This window comes from Urocitellus parryii, chromosome X (genome assembly GCF_045843805.1).
Source record: "Urocitellus parryii isolate mUroPar1 chromosome X, mUroPar1.hap1, whole genome shotgun sequence".
NCBI classification, from domain to species: domain Eukaryota; kingdom Metazoa; phylum Chordata; class Mammalia; order Rodentia; family Sciuridae; genus Urocitellus; species Urocitellus parryii.
The window spans coordinates 69,025,952-69,042,473 of NC_135547.1; the positions used below are offsets into that span (position 1 = coordinate 69,025,952).

Genomic DNA, 16,522 nt, shown 5'->3' on the forward strand with positions numbered 1-16,522 from the left:
AGTTTTTTTTTTTTTTTTTAGAAAAACAACTTCTGCATAGAAAAGAAATGATAAAAGTGTGAAGAGAAACCTAAACAATGAAAGAAAATCTTTTCCAGTTACTTCCCTAGCATGGGATTAACACTCACAATATATGCAGAACTCAAGAAGTTTATCTCTCTCTCTCACACACACACACACACACACAGGAAAAAAAATCAATAAATGGCAAAAAGAACTAAAGAGACACTTGTCAAAAGAAGAAACACAAATGGCCACAAAATATATGAAAACATGTTCAACAACCCTAACAATCAAAGAAATGCAAATCAAAACTTCACTGAGATCTCCCCCTCACTCTTGTCACAATGGCAATCATCAAGAATACAAATTATAATAATAAGTGTTGGCAAGGATGTGGGGGAAAGTTATGTTCATACATTGTTGGTTGGGCTGCAAATTATACAACCACTCTGGAAAGCAGTACATAGATTTTACCAAAACCCTGAAATGAAAACACTGTAGGAACCACTATAATACTCTTCAGTATTTATCCTAAAGATTTAAATCAATGATATATTCACATCAATGTTTACATCAAGGCAACTTACAATAGCCAAGATATGGAAGCAGATAAGGTACTTGTCAATAGATGAATACATTAAGAAACCAATATACAGAGAGACACATATATAGTATATATATTTAGACACATAACAGATAAGTTTTGTTTGTCATAAGAAGAATGGAGTTTGCAGTTAAATGGATGGAACTGGAGAACATCATGCTAAGTGACATAAGGCATACTAAGAAAATCAAGATGGAATATTTTCTCTCATATGCAGAAGCTAGACAAAGTAAGGGGAAATGGGGTTTTTGGGATATTAAAAAGATAAAACAAAGATCAGTAGAGTAAAAGAAGGAGATTGAGGGCTTGGGGTATATCTCAGTGGTGGAATACTTGCCTAGTGCATGTAAGGCACTGGGTTCAATCCTCAGCACCATATAAAAATAAACAAATGAAATAAAGGTAGTATGTCTATCTATAACTATAAACAAAAAAGGAGATTGAGTGAGAGGAAGGAAGGATGAGAAAGGGGGGAAATGCAGAGTTTAATTTGATAAAATTCACTATGCATATGTATAAATATACCACAGTGAATTCCACCTATGTGTATCTATAAAGCACCAAGTAAAATAAATAAATAAATAAATAAATGGCAGACCAGTAGAGGAAATGAAAGAAGGGAAGGGAGGAAAGGAGGGAAGAGTAAGCACCTGGAACTGAAATGGAGTAAATAAAATTTTAAGCATATATGATTATGTTAAAATGAACCAATTATGTAGAAATATAATGCAAAAATAAAAGCAAAAGAGACATAAAGGAAAGAAAATTGGCATTTGGATTTTACCTAACTCATCAAATTACACCATTAAGTAAATCAACAGATAAGCTGTATAAAGAAAATGTTTTAAAAAATTCATACTGTTACAATACCATTGTTTTTGTTTGCTTGTTTGAAATAGGCACAATATTTGAGGTCGCTTCAGAAATGAACACATGGAAATGTCCATTAAACAAATGAAAAAGTTTGTATATAAGATGTGAAAATTAATATGGTAATGTAATACACCTGCCATAATAGTAACAAATGTTGTCTAAAATATGGGTCAATCGGACCTCTTACATTGTATGCAATTATGTTTTCCAAGCAAAACCACTTCAAAAAACCTAAGTGAATTTGTTATAAATTATGTTTTCCAAGCATAAGCACTTGGAAAAACCTAAACTAATTTCTTATGAATCTAAACATACACCTACTCTAAATAATAGGCATTCCCATTCTAGTTATTCAGCTATGTTAAATCAAAGCATTTAACCTCTAAATATTTTCAGTAGAATATTCAGAGAAGTTTTATTTCATAATATTCTAAAACTATAGATTGTTCATGGATCCATTATTACAAAAATAGCAAATAAATTTTATAATATCTATAAGAATATATACTACTTAGTAATAAAAAGGAACAAAAATAAGGATAAATTATGATACATGCAACATGGACAAATACTAAAATAAAATCATAGTATTTCATAAAACTTTATGAAATTCTATTACAGTGAGAATAAATATCTAGTGATAAATTCAGAACCATAGTTCCCTCTGGGGATGGAAGGTATATAGGAATCAGTTTTGAGGGAACATAAATAAATCTGGGGAGTATTAATGGAGCCAGATTTACAGATAGGGTTAGTGTAGTTAGGTAAATTGGGTCTAATATATCCTGTAAAATCAAGAATGAAGGCCATATTGAGAATGAAGTCTAGGAAAAGGGGAATTGAAAATGTCCCAGAGCCCATCCCAAGGAAATGTTAATGAAGCAGCTCCTAGCAAACAAAGAGATGGTAATCCAAAAGTCCTTCCTGCCCAGATTGCTCCTCTGGCCCATCAGTCCCTCACCTTTTGGGCCTTCCCACCTACATTCCATACTGCAAGATAATAGAACAAAGGACAGGAATGCAAGCGACAGGACTGCTGGAAATTTGAAAGTAAACCTTAGCTATAAAAAAGGGAAGACCTCCCCCTTCCATGGATTCCACCTCTTGGGTCCCCTTCTTTCTATGGGGAGAAGTCTTTTCTGCTGTCCTTTAATACAGTTTCAACTTTCCACTCTAAACTTGCCTTGGCATGCTTCTCTGGAGTTATATTTCAGCATTGGGGAAGCAAGGACTCCTCATCGGTAAACAGTGGTAACACTGATACTAATAAGTACCCCCATATGGATTTAGGTAACATAAGTATTCATGTGCCAAACTTCACTATTTCTGTATATAAATTTTACTGAAAGAGAACACAAAATAAATAAAATTCTGTTTAATGATATGCATTAAGTGTTTAAAGATATCTGCAATTTAATTTGTTATACATCAAAAGATAAGATAGTTAAAGGATGAATGGAGAAGATACTTCAATAGATATGTTATAAAGAAAATACCATAAAGTGTTAATTATAGATTGTATATATTAGTTGTATGGGGATTGACTTATAGTTCTTTTAACTCATCCCAATTTTAAAAACTTTTTAAATAAAATGTTGAATAAATATTTATATCCAAAGATGTTCATCAGTGTTAGTGATATTAGTATATTAGTCAGAAATTGGAAATGATGTATATGCTTGTTTGGTTTTGGATCTATTCTACAACTATGAAAATGATGCTTGCAATTAGCAAAATAGTAAGATTGTATTATGCGGTGTTAATGCTGGATAAAAAATACAATGCCATTTTCAACATGCATAGGAACAAAACAGAGCAGATAGAAATCTAAAATTTCACTATTGGTTGTGTGTGCACGGTGAGATTATGGGTGCTTTTACGTTTCTTATGCTAGGATCTTCAAAATTTTCAACCATTTTTATGTATTAGTACCCACATACTTATTTCTAGATAACAAAACAAAATTATTATATATATGTTCTCATTCTGGATCTTCCTTCTAAGGGTTGGTGAACTTAGATAAGTCACATCTCCCTTCTGTGTTTCAAGCTTTCTTCCATTAAAAAAAATACTTCCAGGGCTAGGGCTGTGGCTCAGTGGTAGAGTGATTGCCTAGCATGTGTGAAGCACTGGGTTTGAGTCTCAGCACAATATATAAAAATAAATAAATGAAATAAAGTTCCATCAACAACTAAAAAACATTTTTAAAAAATTACTTCCAAACAACTCCTCATCCTCTATTCTTTCATTTCCTATCTTTTTCTCTGGGACTGTTATTTATGTTCTACTAAGTCCATTCTTGCTACTTTCTCACTTTGGGGACAAATGGAAGATTTTAAACTTTATATTAGTTTGGTTTGAAAAACTACTGTAGTAGATTTGCAACATATTTTCTTGTTCTCCCATTCTCTAGTTCCCCAAACAACTTTGCCATCAGTCATTTTTCCTGCTAGTACCTCCAGAGAATATAACAGCTGACTAAAAATTGAGGCTGGGTCCATTAAGCCTCAACTGGTATAGTTACTAATGCTATTGCTAATACTAGTATTCATCTCATGGTCCTAAAAAGCATAGCAACTATTCAGAATTGAGTCTATCTGAACCCTACAGAATCTCCCAGTTTCATTGCTATCTTTTACAGTGAAGATTATTCTCTCCATAGAGAGAAAATTCAATCCTGATAAAACTTAAATCAGTTAGAGAGGCCTTAAGAAAACTATTAGAGCAGTGCTTTTCAAATTGTGGGTTAAAAACGTAGATTGAGGGCTGAGGTTGTGGCTCAGTAGCAGAAAACTTGCCTAGCAGGTGTGAGGCACTGGGTTCGATTCTCAGCACCACATATAAATTAATAAAAAATAAAGGTCTATCAACAACTCAAAAAAATGTTTTTAAAAAGTTGATTAAAAAACAGAAACCTGTAACCAGTATTTTTATAAAGAATAGGAATAAAAATATCAATATATCACATATTTGTGGATAATTTTAATAAATCTTTTTATTCATTTATATACTCGACTATATTGGAAATTGAATTTTTCATTTGATATCTGTTTTTTAAATGGTTTGAGGGACTGGGGTTGTGGCTCAGTGGTAGACAGTTTGCCTCTCATGTGTGAGGCCCTGGGTTCGATCCTGAGCATCACATATAAATAAAAAATAAAATAAACTATTATGTCCATCTACAACTAAAAATATTTTAAAAAGGGTTTGAAAACACTATTCCTGTCCAATTATCTCATTTTAATGATGGGGTAGAAGAGGATCAAAGAAGAGAAAGTACTTATTCGAAGTCACACACTAACTTAGAAGCAGAAAATAAATCTGTGCTTGATGGGCAATGGGCAATAGTTACTCTGGTTATAATTGACCAGGACTCAAAGTATATGAAACATCTACTGAATTTGAAATTAAGAAAGAAGGACAAGAGTGGGTAGTTCCATCTGAAATTTAACTCAGGAAGCAATCCAAGAGATGATGACCTTGAGCAGACTCTCCTCCCATCTGGATAAATATCATCAATCTGAAGTCTTACTGAGATGAGAATGACCAATTTGAGACTAGAACACACTCTTGTACCTCTAACTGTATCCAAGCTCACTCTTATATTAGGACACTGAAGAAAAGAGTAGTAGATTGGAGTTCTGTGGAAGGGATAAGGATTTTTAAGTTTGACCTTTAGAAAAAGAAAATGCAAAAGACATATGAAATTCGGATCCCAAATCAGAGCCATCATCTAGAAAAAACTTCAATGAGATCTGCGATGCTTTTTCAATCTTCTCTTTCAATCCTACATTAATTTTTGTAATTCCTGTTTCTTCATACTAACATCTTCAAACACTTAAAATCAAAGGGCTGAATATAAGTAAGTGATGCTTTCAAGCACAGTTGCAATCTGAGAAGAAAAGAAGCAGAAACAGCAAGTTGAACCAGCATAGGAAAAAGCCACAATGCCCCCAGCAGAGATGGTTAAAGGGGGAAGAAATGACAGCTTATAAAGAGTCTTTGTTTGGAATTCCTAAGGGCTAAAAATCCCTGCAGTTTAAGTTTGTTTTTCATATTTTGCTCTCTATTTTTTCTTGTCTTTTTCATCATTTATTGTTTTTTCTTTTTTACTTTTTCATGGTAAACTTGATTTTTGAATACCCAAGTTCAAACAGCAACTTAAATTCTACTTTATACTGGATTAGTGACTGCCAATGCTGCAGGCAGACTGGGATAGGAGAGATTCTACTAGACAGATTAGGGAGAAACTCAGGGAAGCCATGGTTTCAGCCAGTCCTCTGGGATAAGAATTGTGCCTGATAGGGAAGGGAAGTGGAACTGAGCAGGGTCAGAAGGAAAGTTATAATCACCACACCACTGCCCAAAAGCCAAGAAGGGGTTCTGGAGCACACTGATTGAGACAATCTGAACAAGGGAGTAAAACAAAATACACATTGGCCTAAAGGCAATCATGTTAGAGGGCTAACAACCCTGACAGAATTTTGCCCCAAACCCCCATCAATGACAAAGCCATTTTGAAAGTCTGTTTGAAGTCGGTAGCTTTCTAACACCATAGCTAACCAAGTTTAAGGATGAGGTGAGCTCAACATACAGATTCCCCTGACAAGTTTGACTGGTATGGGTCAGAGCTGAGAGCAAACGGTATGATAATTGTTTCCTCTGAAATTCCTAATAATTGGAAGATTCTAAATTCAAAATCATGGAAAGAAAAGACTATTTAGAAAATTTCAGCAAAAAAAAAATGAATTTACGTACAACAGGTACTATATTAAACACTGATATTAACTGATTTGTGGTATCTCCCCACATTTTTGCTTTGTCAGAGTTCTAATTTTAGGTATGTTGTCTATTAAATAGATCTTCCCTTGATACCTTTTTCCTATTCTCCATCTCTATCAACTTACACTCTTCATCATTTTATTATCATTTTGACTTTGGCCCTGCCTTCCTCCCCTAGATTTTTTCTTCCCTTTTTCATGTTTTTTTTTCTTAATTTTCAATCACTTTTTCCAATTCAGCTTAGTGTACTATCATAAATTATTATCCTCTCAGCCTATTATAAGTTACTTCTCATCTGTGTGTCTGTTTGTTCAATACAGTTATGGAGATTATTTTAAATAATTGTTATAGCTTATGTTGCTATATTATTTGCTTCTAAATTATCACTGTTACTCATTTTTTTTCAAAGTTATACTGGTAGTTGAAATTAACAGTTTGATTTCATTGACTGGATAAGTTGAAAGAAACATATGCACCTACCTTGAGATTCATTAAAAGACAACGACCCAGTAAAGAACCCCAACATGAAAAACAAGTGGAAAATATCTCAAAAGTCAGGCAAACCTCAAGCCTGTGTGACCATATGAGCAAATAGTTCAAGAATATGCCTCCAATAATTTATGACCCCTCAATAACTAAATCCACAGGTATTCATTTGGATTAGATCCCAGAAAAAAAATTTAAAAGTTGATGGTTAATATTTTCAATGAAATAAAGGAGGGTCTAAAGAATAAACTAAGATAGAAAATACATGAAGAAGAAAAGCACTTTAAATAGCCAAGTTATGGAGGTAGTCTTAGGTATCCCTCAACAGATGAGTGGGTAAAGAAAATATAGATATACACAATGAAGATTTATGCAGCCATAAAGAAGAATGAATCATGTCAATTTCTGGTAAATGGATTTAATTGGAAAACATCATGCTAAGTGAAATAAACCTGACTCAAAGCCAAGGGTTAAATATTTTCTCAAATATATGAAAGGTAGAGAGGAAAAATAGGAATTTTTTTAAAAAGGAAACTTATGACAATAGTAGGGAAACCAATAGAGTATAGAAAGGGAATTCAGTAGGAGAGAGTAAGAGGGCATACTCTTTACTGAGGCATGAAGCCTACCAAAATATTGTATAAGTATGTAAATACCACGATGAATCTTGTTTTTATATCCAAATACAATGCATGAATTTAAATAATAACTTCAACCATCAACAATAATAATAGAAGGGAGACCAGTAAAGTAGATCAATGGTCCCAGGGGATGAATGAATGGAGAGATAGGGAAGGTAATGGGGGATGAGAATGAACAAATAATATGTGCATATAAACACATGGCATACTGAATTCCAATATTATGTATAATTATAATGTACCAATGAAAACTTACATGTTAATAATTAAAAAAGAATAAGATCATGACATTTGCAGGGAAATGGATGGCATTAGAGAAGATCATGCTAAGTGAAGTTAGCCAATCCCAAAAAAACAAATGCTGAATGTCTTCTCTGATATAATGGGGGGGGGCTCAAAGTGGGGTAAGGAGGGAGACCATGGGAGGAAGATTACCTCTAAATAGTAATAGGGGTGGGAGGGAAAGGGAGGGAGAAGGGTAATAGCTAGGATGGTGGCAGGAGATGGTCATCATTATACAAAATACATGTATGAAGATGTGAATTTGGTGTCAACATACCTTATATACAAACAGAAAAATTGTGGTAAAAGGTATATTAAGAATTGTAATGCAAAAAAATAAGAGAGCTCATGTATAATGGCATAATTTGGCAAGAACATACTTTATATACAGAGTTATGAAAAATTGTGAATGGATAATTATGAATGTTATGCATTCCACTATTGTCATTTATGTAAGAAATGAATAAAATATATATATATATATATATATATATATATATATATATATATATATAAAAGAATGAAATGAATTGAAAAAGGGACCTGAGATTTAAGATAAGGGATGGATGACTTTCAGGGAAATAATAACAGAAAAAAAATTAAACCATTTACAATGAGATGGAAATCCAAACACAGGCTGCATTCAGAACTCCCAAATAGATTAAAAATAAATTATCCATATCACATTATAATTAAAATCACATACCAAACAAGGGCAAAATTTTAAGTCTCAAGACAGAAATGTCAGATGACATTTAGAGGTAAGCAAATCAGATTTATTTCTGCCTTCCCAGCAGAAACAAATCATTCAACAAAAGTTATGTTGGATTCATTGTACTGTCTTTCCTATTCCCATCCCTCCTCCCTTTCCTTCATTCCCCTGTATCTAATCCAATAAACTTCTCTGCATCCCCTCCCTACACTCCCTTGTTATGAGTTAGCATCCACATATCAGAGAATATTTGGCCTTTGGTTTGAGGGGACTGGCTTAATTCACTTAGCATGATATTCTCCAGTTCTATCCACTTACCAGAAAATGCCATAATTTCATTTTTCTTTTGTTGTGTGTGTGTGTGTGTGTGTGTGTGTGTATGGTTTTCTTTATCCATTCATCTTTTGAAGGGCACCTAGTGTAATTTTCTGATTTTATGTCTTCTAGGTGTCAGCAAAGGAGTGGGACAACTGGGTCAAATTGTGGTTCCATTCCAAGTCTTTTTTTTGGGGGGGGGTACCAGGGATTGAACTCAGGGGAAATCAAATACTGAGCCACATCCCCAGCCCTACTCTGTATTTTATTTATTAGAGACAAGGTCTCATTGAGTTTCTTAACACCTCACTTTTTTCTGAGGCTGGCTTTGGACTCGGGATCCTCCTGCCTCAGCCTCCCAAGCCACTGGGATTACAGGCATGCACCACCATGCTCCACCCATTCCAAATTTTCTAAGGAATCTGCATACTGCTTTCACCCTAATGTAAACAGAAATAACAGCTTTAACTCTTTCTCTGTGGAACAACTGCCCCAGGGACTGTTAGATAATATCAGATTGTGATGAGGGGGGGGTGGTTTGACTAATGGGTGATTGACAGCAAATTCTGGGACTATTTTGGCGTGCATATGGAGTTTCATACACAGGTTGTATATTTTAGAGAATCATGGCTTACTTTCCTTCTGTATAAAAGTAAGAATACATATTTTGAATACAAGGTAAAGCACTTAATTAGGAAAATGATAAGCAAGATGTGTTCAGTTTCTAAGACCAGGATAGACATTTATAGAAATTTTCATTTAACAACAACTGGATTAACTTTCTTAGCAGTTGCTCATGGAACCTTCTCCATGAGCATATTTTGGGTCATGAAGCAAGTCTTAGCAAATAAAATGTATTTACTCCTTTGCATCTTATCACCCATTCATAATATTATGAAATTGGAAATCAACCAGGAGAAAAATAATAGAAAATTCACAACACATGGAGATTGAACAGTATACTTACAAGTGATGAAGGAACAAAACTTGAAATGAATGGAGAAATTTTAATAATCCTAGGATAGGGCTGGGGTTGTGGCTCAGTGGTAGAGCACTTGCCTGGAATGTGTGAGGCCCTGTGTCTGATCTTGAGCACCACATATAAATAAAGTAAAAAAAAATTCATTGGCAACTAAGAAATATTTTTTTAAAAGTCCTAGAATAAATAAGAAAAGAGATACGAAGAGATACAACCTACCAGACACTCTTAGATAAGAGAAAGTTAGTATTAAAAGGAATATTTAGTAGCTGTGAATATATATATTTTAAAAAATTTAGAAACATCCCAGATAAATAACTTAAGTATTCATCTCAATGTTTGAGAAAAACATGAACAAAACAATTGCAAAAGTGGTACAGCTAAATAAATGAATCAGATTAGGATCAAACTTAATGAAATAGAAAAAAATGCAAAGGATCACTGAAACAAAGAATAGGTTCCTGAAAATATCAAAAAAGATTGATAAAACCTTAGTCAAAATGGCCAAAAGAGATAGAAGCCCCAAATTAATGAAATTAGAGATGAAAAAGGAGATATCACTACAGACGTACCTACCACAATTGAATCAAACTATAGAAAACATAAGTAGAATAGTAACAAGCAATGAAATTGAAGCTGTAATAACCCCACCACCACCAAAAACAAAAGAGAAAATCCCAGAACCAGAGGGATTCTCAGCTGAAATTTACCTAATCTTTGAAGATTTAATGTCAATACTTGTCAAGGTATTCGAGGAAATAGAAAGAGGAGACAATCCCACACTCATTCTAATATGTCAGTATTACATTGACACCAAAACCAGATAAAGACACTTCAAGGAAAAGTACAGACCAATATCCCTGATGAACATGTATGCAGAAATTCTTAATAAATTATTAGCAATTTGTACTCAAATATAAATTAACAAGGTTGTGAATTATGAACAAGCTGATTTCATTCCAGGAAAGAAATGAAGTTTCCATATATATAAATCAGTAATTGTAATTTATAGCATAAATAGAATGAAGGACAAAAATCACATGATAATCTTAAGAGTTTCAAATAAAGTCTTCAACAAATAACAGCACCCACTCATGTTAAATATAAGAAAACTAGCAATAAAAAAACTTACTTCAATATCATAAAGGTTATATGTGACAAAACCAAAGCAAACATCATACTGAATGAGCAAAACCTGAAAACATTTCCTCTGAAATCAGGTGCAAGGCAAGGATATCTACTCTCACCACTCCTATTCAATGTAGTCCTTCAAGTTTGGCACAGTGGTACACACCCATATCCAAGCAACTCAAGAGGCTGAGATAGGAGGATCTTAAGTTCAAAGCCAGCCTCTGCAACTTAGTGAGGCTCTAAGCAGCTTAGTGAGATCCTGTCTCAAAAATAAAAATTACTGGGGATGTTTCTCAGTGGTTAAACACCCCTGAGTTCAATTCCTAGTACCTAAAACGGTTAAATTATCCCTGTTTGCAAATGATATTATCCTATACTATGAAGACAGACAGACAGACACACACACACACACACACACACAAAGACTTCTAGAGATGATATTCACCAGTGTAAAATATAAAATCAGTAGTTTTTCTAGATATGATAATATATCTGATGAAAATTAAATCAGAAAATAATACCATTCACAATAGCCTCAAAGTAATGAAATATCTAGGAATAAACCTCTCTAAGAAAGTCAAAGACCGCTACAAGGAAAATTATAAAACACTGAAAAAAGAAGTAGAAGACACTAGAAAATGGAAAGACCTAACATGTTCTAGGTTAGGCAGAATTATTATTATAAGAAGATACACAGATTCAATACAAACCCCATCAAAACACAAATTACATTTTTCACAGAATTAAAAGATAGTCCTGAAATTCATAAGGAAGGATAAAAGCCACAGAATATCCAAAACAATTCTGAGCAAAATGAGCAATGATGAAGTCATCACATACGTCTTTTAAATTATATAGAGAGCTATGTAACAAAAACAGTTTGGCATTGCCATAAAAAATAGACAAATGGACCAATGGAATAGAATAGAAGACACAGAGACACAAACTCACAGAGATATAGTCATTTTATCCTTGGAAAAGGTTAAAACATATGTTGTAGAAAAAAAATGGCCTTTTAAGCAGATGTTGCTAGGAAAACAGTATATCCATATAAAAAGGAATTAAACTATATCCCTATCTCTTACTCTGTATAATAGGCAGGTCAAAGTGAAACAAATACCTAGGAATTAAGCCAGAAATTTTGTAACTGCCAGAAGGAAACATAGGGTCAACACTCCAACAAATCAGCACAGGCAATAACTTCCTTAATAAAAAAGTAAAAGCTTAGAAAATAAAACTAAGAATTAATAAATGGCATGCCATAGAATTACAAAGCTTCCACATAGCAAAGGAAACAAAAGCATGAAGAGGGAGCCTATATAAGAGACAAAACTTTTAGAATATATCAAAACTCAAAAATCTTAACAAATATAAACAACCCAACTAATAAATGTAAAATGGACTAAGAAAACATTTCTGAAAAGAAGAATTAGAAATGGCTAATTATATGAAAGAAATGTTCAATTTTTTTTCCAAACAGGGGAATGCAAATAAAAAATACACCGAGATTTATCTCCGGTTAGAATGGTAATCATGAAGAACACAAATAATGATAAATGATGGCAAGGGTGTGAGGGATAAAGGAACACTTACATGCTGTTTTAAATTGGTTCAACCATTATTGAAATTAGTATGGATGTTCTTCATTAAAGTAGGAATGGAACTGTCATGTGACATTCTTATGTCACTCTGTATTTATTCAAAAGAATAAAAGTCAGGGGCTGAGGTTGTGATTCACTGATAGAGCACTTGCCAAGCATGTGTGAGGCACTGAGTTTAATTCTCAGCACTGCATATAAATAAACAAAGTTCTTTGACAACTAAAAAAAATATTTTTAAAAAGAAAGAATAGAAGTCAGCATACTGTAGTAATGCATGGAATACCTTTGTCTGTCTGTCTGTCTGTCTGTCTCTCTCTCTCTCTCTCTCTCTCTGTCCTTACTGATCACAATATGATCACACTCTTCCACCATGATGCTCAGCCTCATCTCAAGCTCCATGGAATGGATCCAGCCTTCTATGGACTAGGACCTCTGAAACCTTGAACTCTCAAATAAACCTTTCTTCCTATGTAGTTGTATTAGCTGGGTCCTTTAGTCACAACACCAAAAAATGCTGAGTAAAACAATAATTTAAGTGCAAAACACACACACACACACACACACACACACACACACGTGCGTGCACACAGCTTTGCTCATATCCTCTGTTGCCTGGATTAGTATTACCATCTCTTAAGAGACTGATTTGAGACAAGATATATATAGATATAGATATAGATATAGATATAGATATAGATATAGATATAGATATATAGATATCTATATCTATATCTATATCTATATCTATCTATATATCTATATCTATATCTATATATATATATATATATATATATATATATACATATACACACACATACACATACAGCTATAGCCTTAAAGGCAAGCCCCAAGGCCAAGGCCTCCAAATATATTCTTTTCCTTACCTTCCTGAGTTTGCGAATGATAAGGGTCAGAAGAAGCCAGAAAAGGGTAGCTGTCAGGCCAGTACAAACAAGAATGATGATTTCAATATTGGATTTTTCATCAGAGCCTGTAGAGTTGAAAAAGAACTTACTAAAGAAAAAATAGTTCACCAGAGATTCAGAGATAAAACAGGAGAAATGTACTGCCTTTTACAGAGCATGTTTGATTTCCAAAGGACTAATGTCAGTAGATCCCATATTTTGAGTGTGTGTGTGTGTGTGTGTGTGTGTGTGTATCTGTGCGTGTGTTTTAAATTTTTATAGCCTGTAAGGTTTACCTTATGAGACTTAGAGAAACAAATCCTTGGTAATTGTACAAATTGTCTCAAGAAATTAGTCAAAGACTTATATATAAGAATATGTGATTATATATTTTTGACATCTATGTATGAATGCCAACATGAGATATGTATAGCTATCCTCTATCTTACTAGCTGACTTTCTAATACAATGATAAGATAATTGTGGGATATAGCCTGATTGCCTGAATTAAAAGCCTAGCTCTACCTCTTACTGGTTGTACAATTTGGACATGTTACTATTCTCTCTATGACTCATTTTCACCGTTTAAAATGAGAATAATGAAAGGTCTGAGGGTGTAGCTCACTGGAATAGTACTTGGCCTAGCATGTAGAAGACCCAGATTTCCATAAAAAGTTTGTTAAGGGCTGGGGTTGTGGCTCAGTGGTAGAGCACTTGCCTGGCATGTATGAGGCACTGGGTTCCAACCTCAGCACCACATAAAAACAAATGAACAAATAAAATAAAGGTATTGTGACCATCTACAACTAAAAAAAATTTAAAAATTTTGTTGAAAAATAGAAATGGCAATAATAAATACCACATAGATCTATCAAGCGTGCTAAATGAGATCATGAGAATTGATTAACACAGTATCTAACAAATAGCATATTTCAACTATCTGCAATATTATTAGGTTCCTTTTTCCTGTAGTGCATCTGTATAGCATCTCAGTGCATTGGGGGATGGAGGAATTTTATTAAACCAGCTTATATGTTTTCTCTGCTATGCTTTGGTAGAACATAGCTGAATGAGAAAGTAGTGGCTTTGAGGATGCCAACATGCTTAACTAAAACCAATAATATTTCTTTGTAAACATAATTTTGCCCCCAACAGTTTAATACTAATTGTAGTAGCATAGGAGTTGGAGTCAAAAGACTTGTCATAGCCTCTGGCAAGTATCTTAATCTTTGAACCTCCTATTTACAAATGAAATGTGCTAAAAATCTAACATTTTATGTTTACATTTCCAAATATTACCCAATATTTTTCAACAAAACAAAGGGAATTATTATTTGGTAAATTATATTATATAAAGCATTGCCATATCTTCACCTTCATGTGTATCACCTTTGAGAGAAAGGTAAGGCAGCTGGTATTATTCTCAGTTCAGAAATGACAAAACTGAAATCAATAAAAGTTAAATGACTTATCAAAAATGACATCAATTTCATAAAGAGCATGGTATTCTGGACTCAGATTTTCCATGCCATATTATTCACATACCCTCCCCCCCCCAAAAAAGAAAGCAGGCATATTAAAGAAAATATTTTAGAGTATACCTATATTCACTATCCTACTACACTGTGCTTCCACAATCAAATGCCTTTTTTAAATTGCAACCAAGGGCTGGGGATGTGGCTCAAGCGGTAGCATGCTCGCCTGGCATGTGTGAGGCCTGGGTTCGATCCTCAGCACCACATACAAACAAAGATGTTGTGTCCGCCAAATACTAAAAAGTAAATATTAAAAATTCTCTCTCTCTCTCTCTCAAAAAAAAATTTAAAAATAAATAAATTGCAACCAAACTCCACTACTGATTATCAATGTACACAGACAGGAATTTTTAACTTACCCTCCACGGTGATAAGAGCTGTCGTGTGGACTTCTCCCAACTCATTGGTTGCTTTGCACAGATACAGGCCCTCATCTTCTTTTTTGGCTCTTTCAATAATTAGTGTGTTATTCTCAAAGAAGATTCCTGCATTAACAATGTCCCTTCATTATTATGTGAGTTATTTGTGCTTAAACCCATCTACAGAATATGTGAAGGCCACATCTCATTAGGTCAACAAGGGTCTCATTTCCAACTCATGACAGCCCCAATGGAACTGCACCAACTAAGGCCCTCTTGATGGGTCTACAGGCTTGGAAACCAACAAACAAGATTACAGACTCACCTGAAGCAGGGAGAACAGGAATTCCATTTTTCAACCAGTGGATTTGAGGGCATGGTATTCCACCCACTTTGCACTCCAGCAAAATCTTGCCACTGTGGTTGACCTCAATATTGGTGAGATTCTCAATAATGAATGGGGCAACTCTTTCTGTAGAAATCAAGGTAAAGGAAGCCAAGATTCTGAGGCAGGGTACCATAAATATTATATTGGATATTTATCCCATCCCACATATTTAACTAGACATCTAGATGGTGAAGTATTGTCATACTCAGAAAAAGGAAGTAGAGATAGAAAGAAAATTTGGGTAAAGTGTGTGGTGATCTGCATTTGTGTCCTTCAAATTATTCCTTATCCTCACACTTAAGAGGGCCATCTTGAGCCACTTGAGGGAAGAAAAGTGGCTTTCTAAGAGTATTGGCATCAGGACTAAAAAATTCCATCACTAGATTTTTCCATAACTAGTTTACCACAGACTCTAAAATTCATGAAATCTTTTCCTTAGAATGCCTCCAAAAGAACTCAGGAAGGAAAAGGCTGATTGAATCAGTTTCTAAGGAATATAAAATCCTAAGCCTTATACTGCTTCAGAACCCACCCAACAATTGGATCAATTTCTAAGAGGGTATAGAAAGTTCCTCCAATTCTACCTCTAATAAAGAGCTGAGTGTTGCGCTGCATCATGTTGGTGATGTTTTTCTGTGCCCAAGCCTTGCACTTGTACTGCCCTTTATCCTGCTGAGTCACATTCTTGATCACCAGTGTCAATGAGATGGAGTAGTTGCTTCTGAAGCTTTCAGTGTCTATAACAGGAATCTTCTCCCCTAAGGGGCTGAACCAAGCAAGTTGATTGTAGATATATTTAGCTGCCTTGCATTGGAGCCGAGCATCATAGCCTTCAATCATTGAGACTAGAGGTTCTGCCTCCATGAAATCAGCCACATCTGTATAGGTGAATATAAGCAGGCAAATGAAGCTGATAAATAGCACCA

The 16,522-nt window shown here is 34.2% G+C and overlaps 1 protein-coding gene across 1 annotated transcript in view; it reads right to left on the reverse strand.

Moving 5' to 3' along the window:
* Nucleotides 1–16,522, reverse strand: part of LOC113199412 (vascular endothelial growth factor receptor kdr-like) — a 308,409-nt gene that overhangs the window by 134,180 nt on the left and 157,707 nt on the right. The window contains exons 14-17 of the mRNA XM_077793590.1: nucleotides 16,181–16,474; nucleotides 15,534–15,680; nucleotides 15,209–15,334; nucleotides 13,294–13,400 (exon numbers count right to left, since the gene is read on the reverse strand). Of these exons, the coding sequence (XP_077649716.1) occupies nucleotides 13,294–13,400; nucleotides 15,209–15,334; nucleotides 15,534–15,680; nucleotides 16,181–16,474 (674 nt within the window). The remainder of the gene's footprint in view (nucleotides 1–13,293; nucleotides 13,401–15,208; nucleotides 15,335–15,533; nucleotides 15,681–16,180; nucleotides 16,475–16,522) is intronic.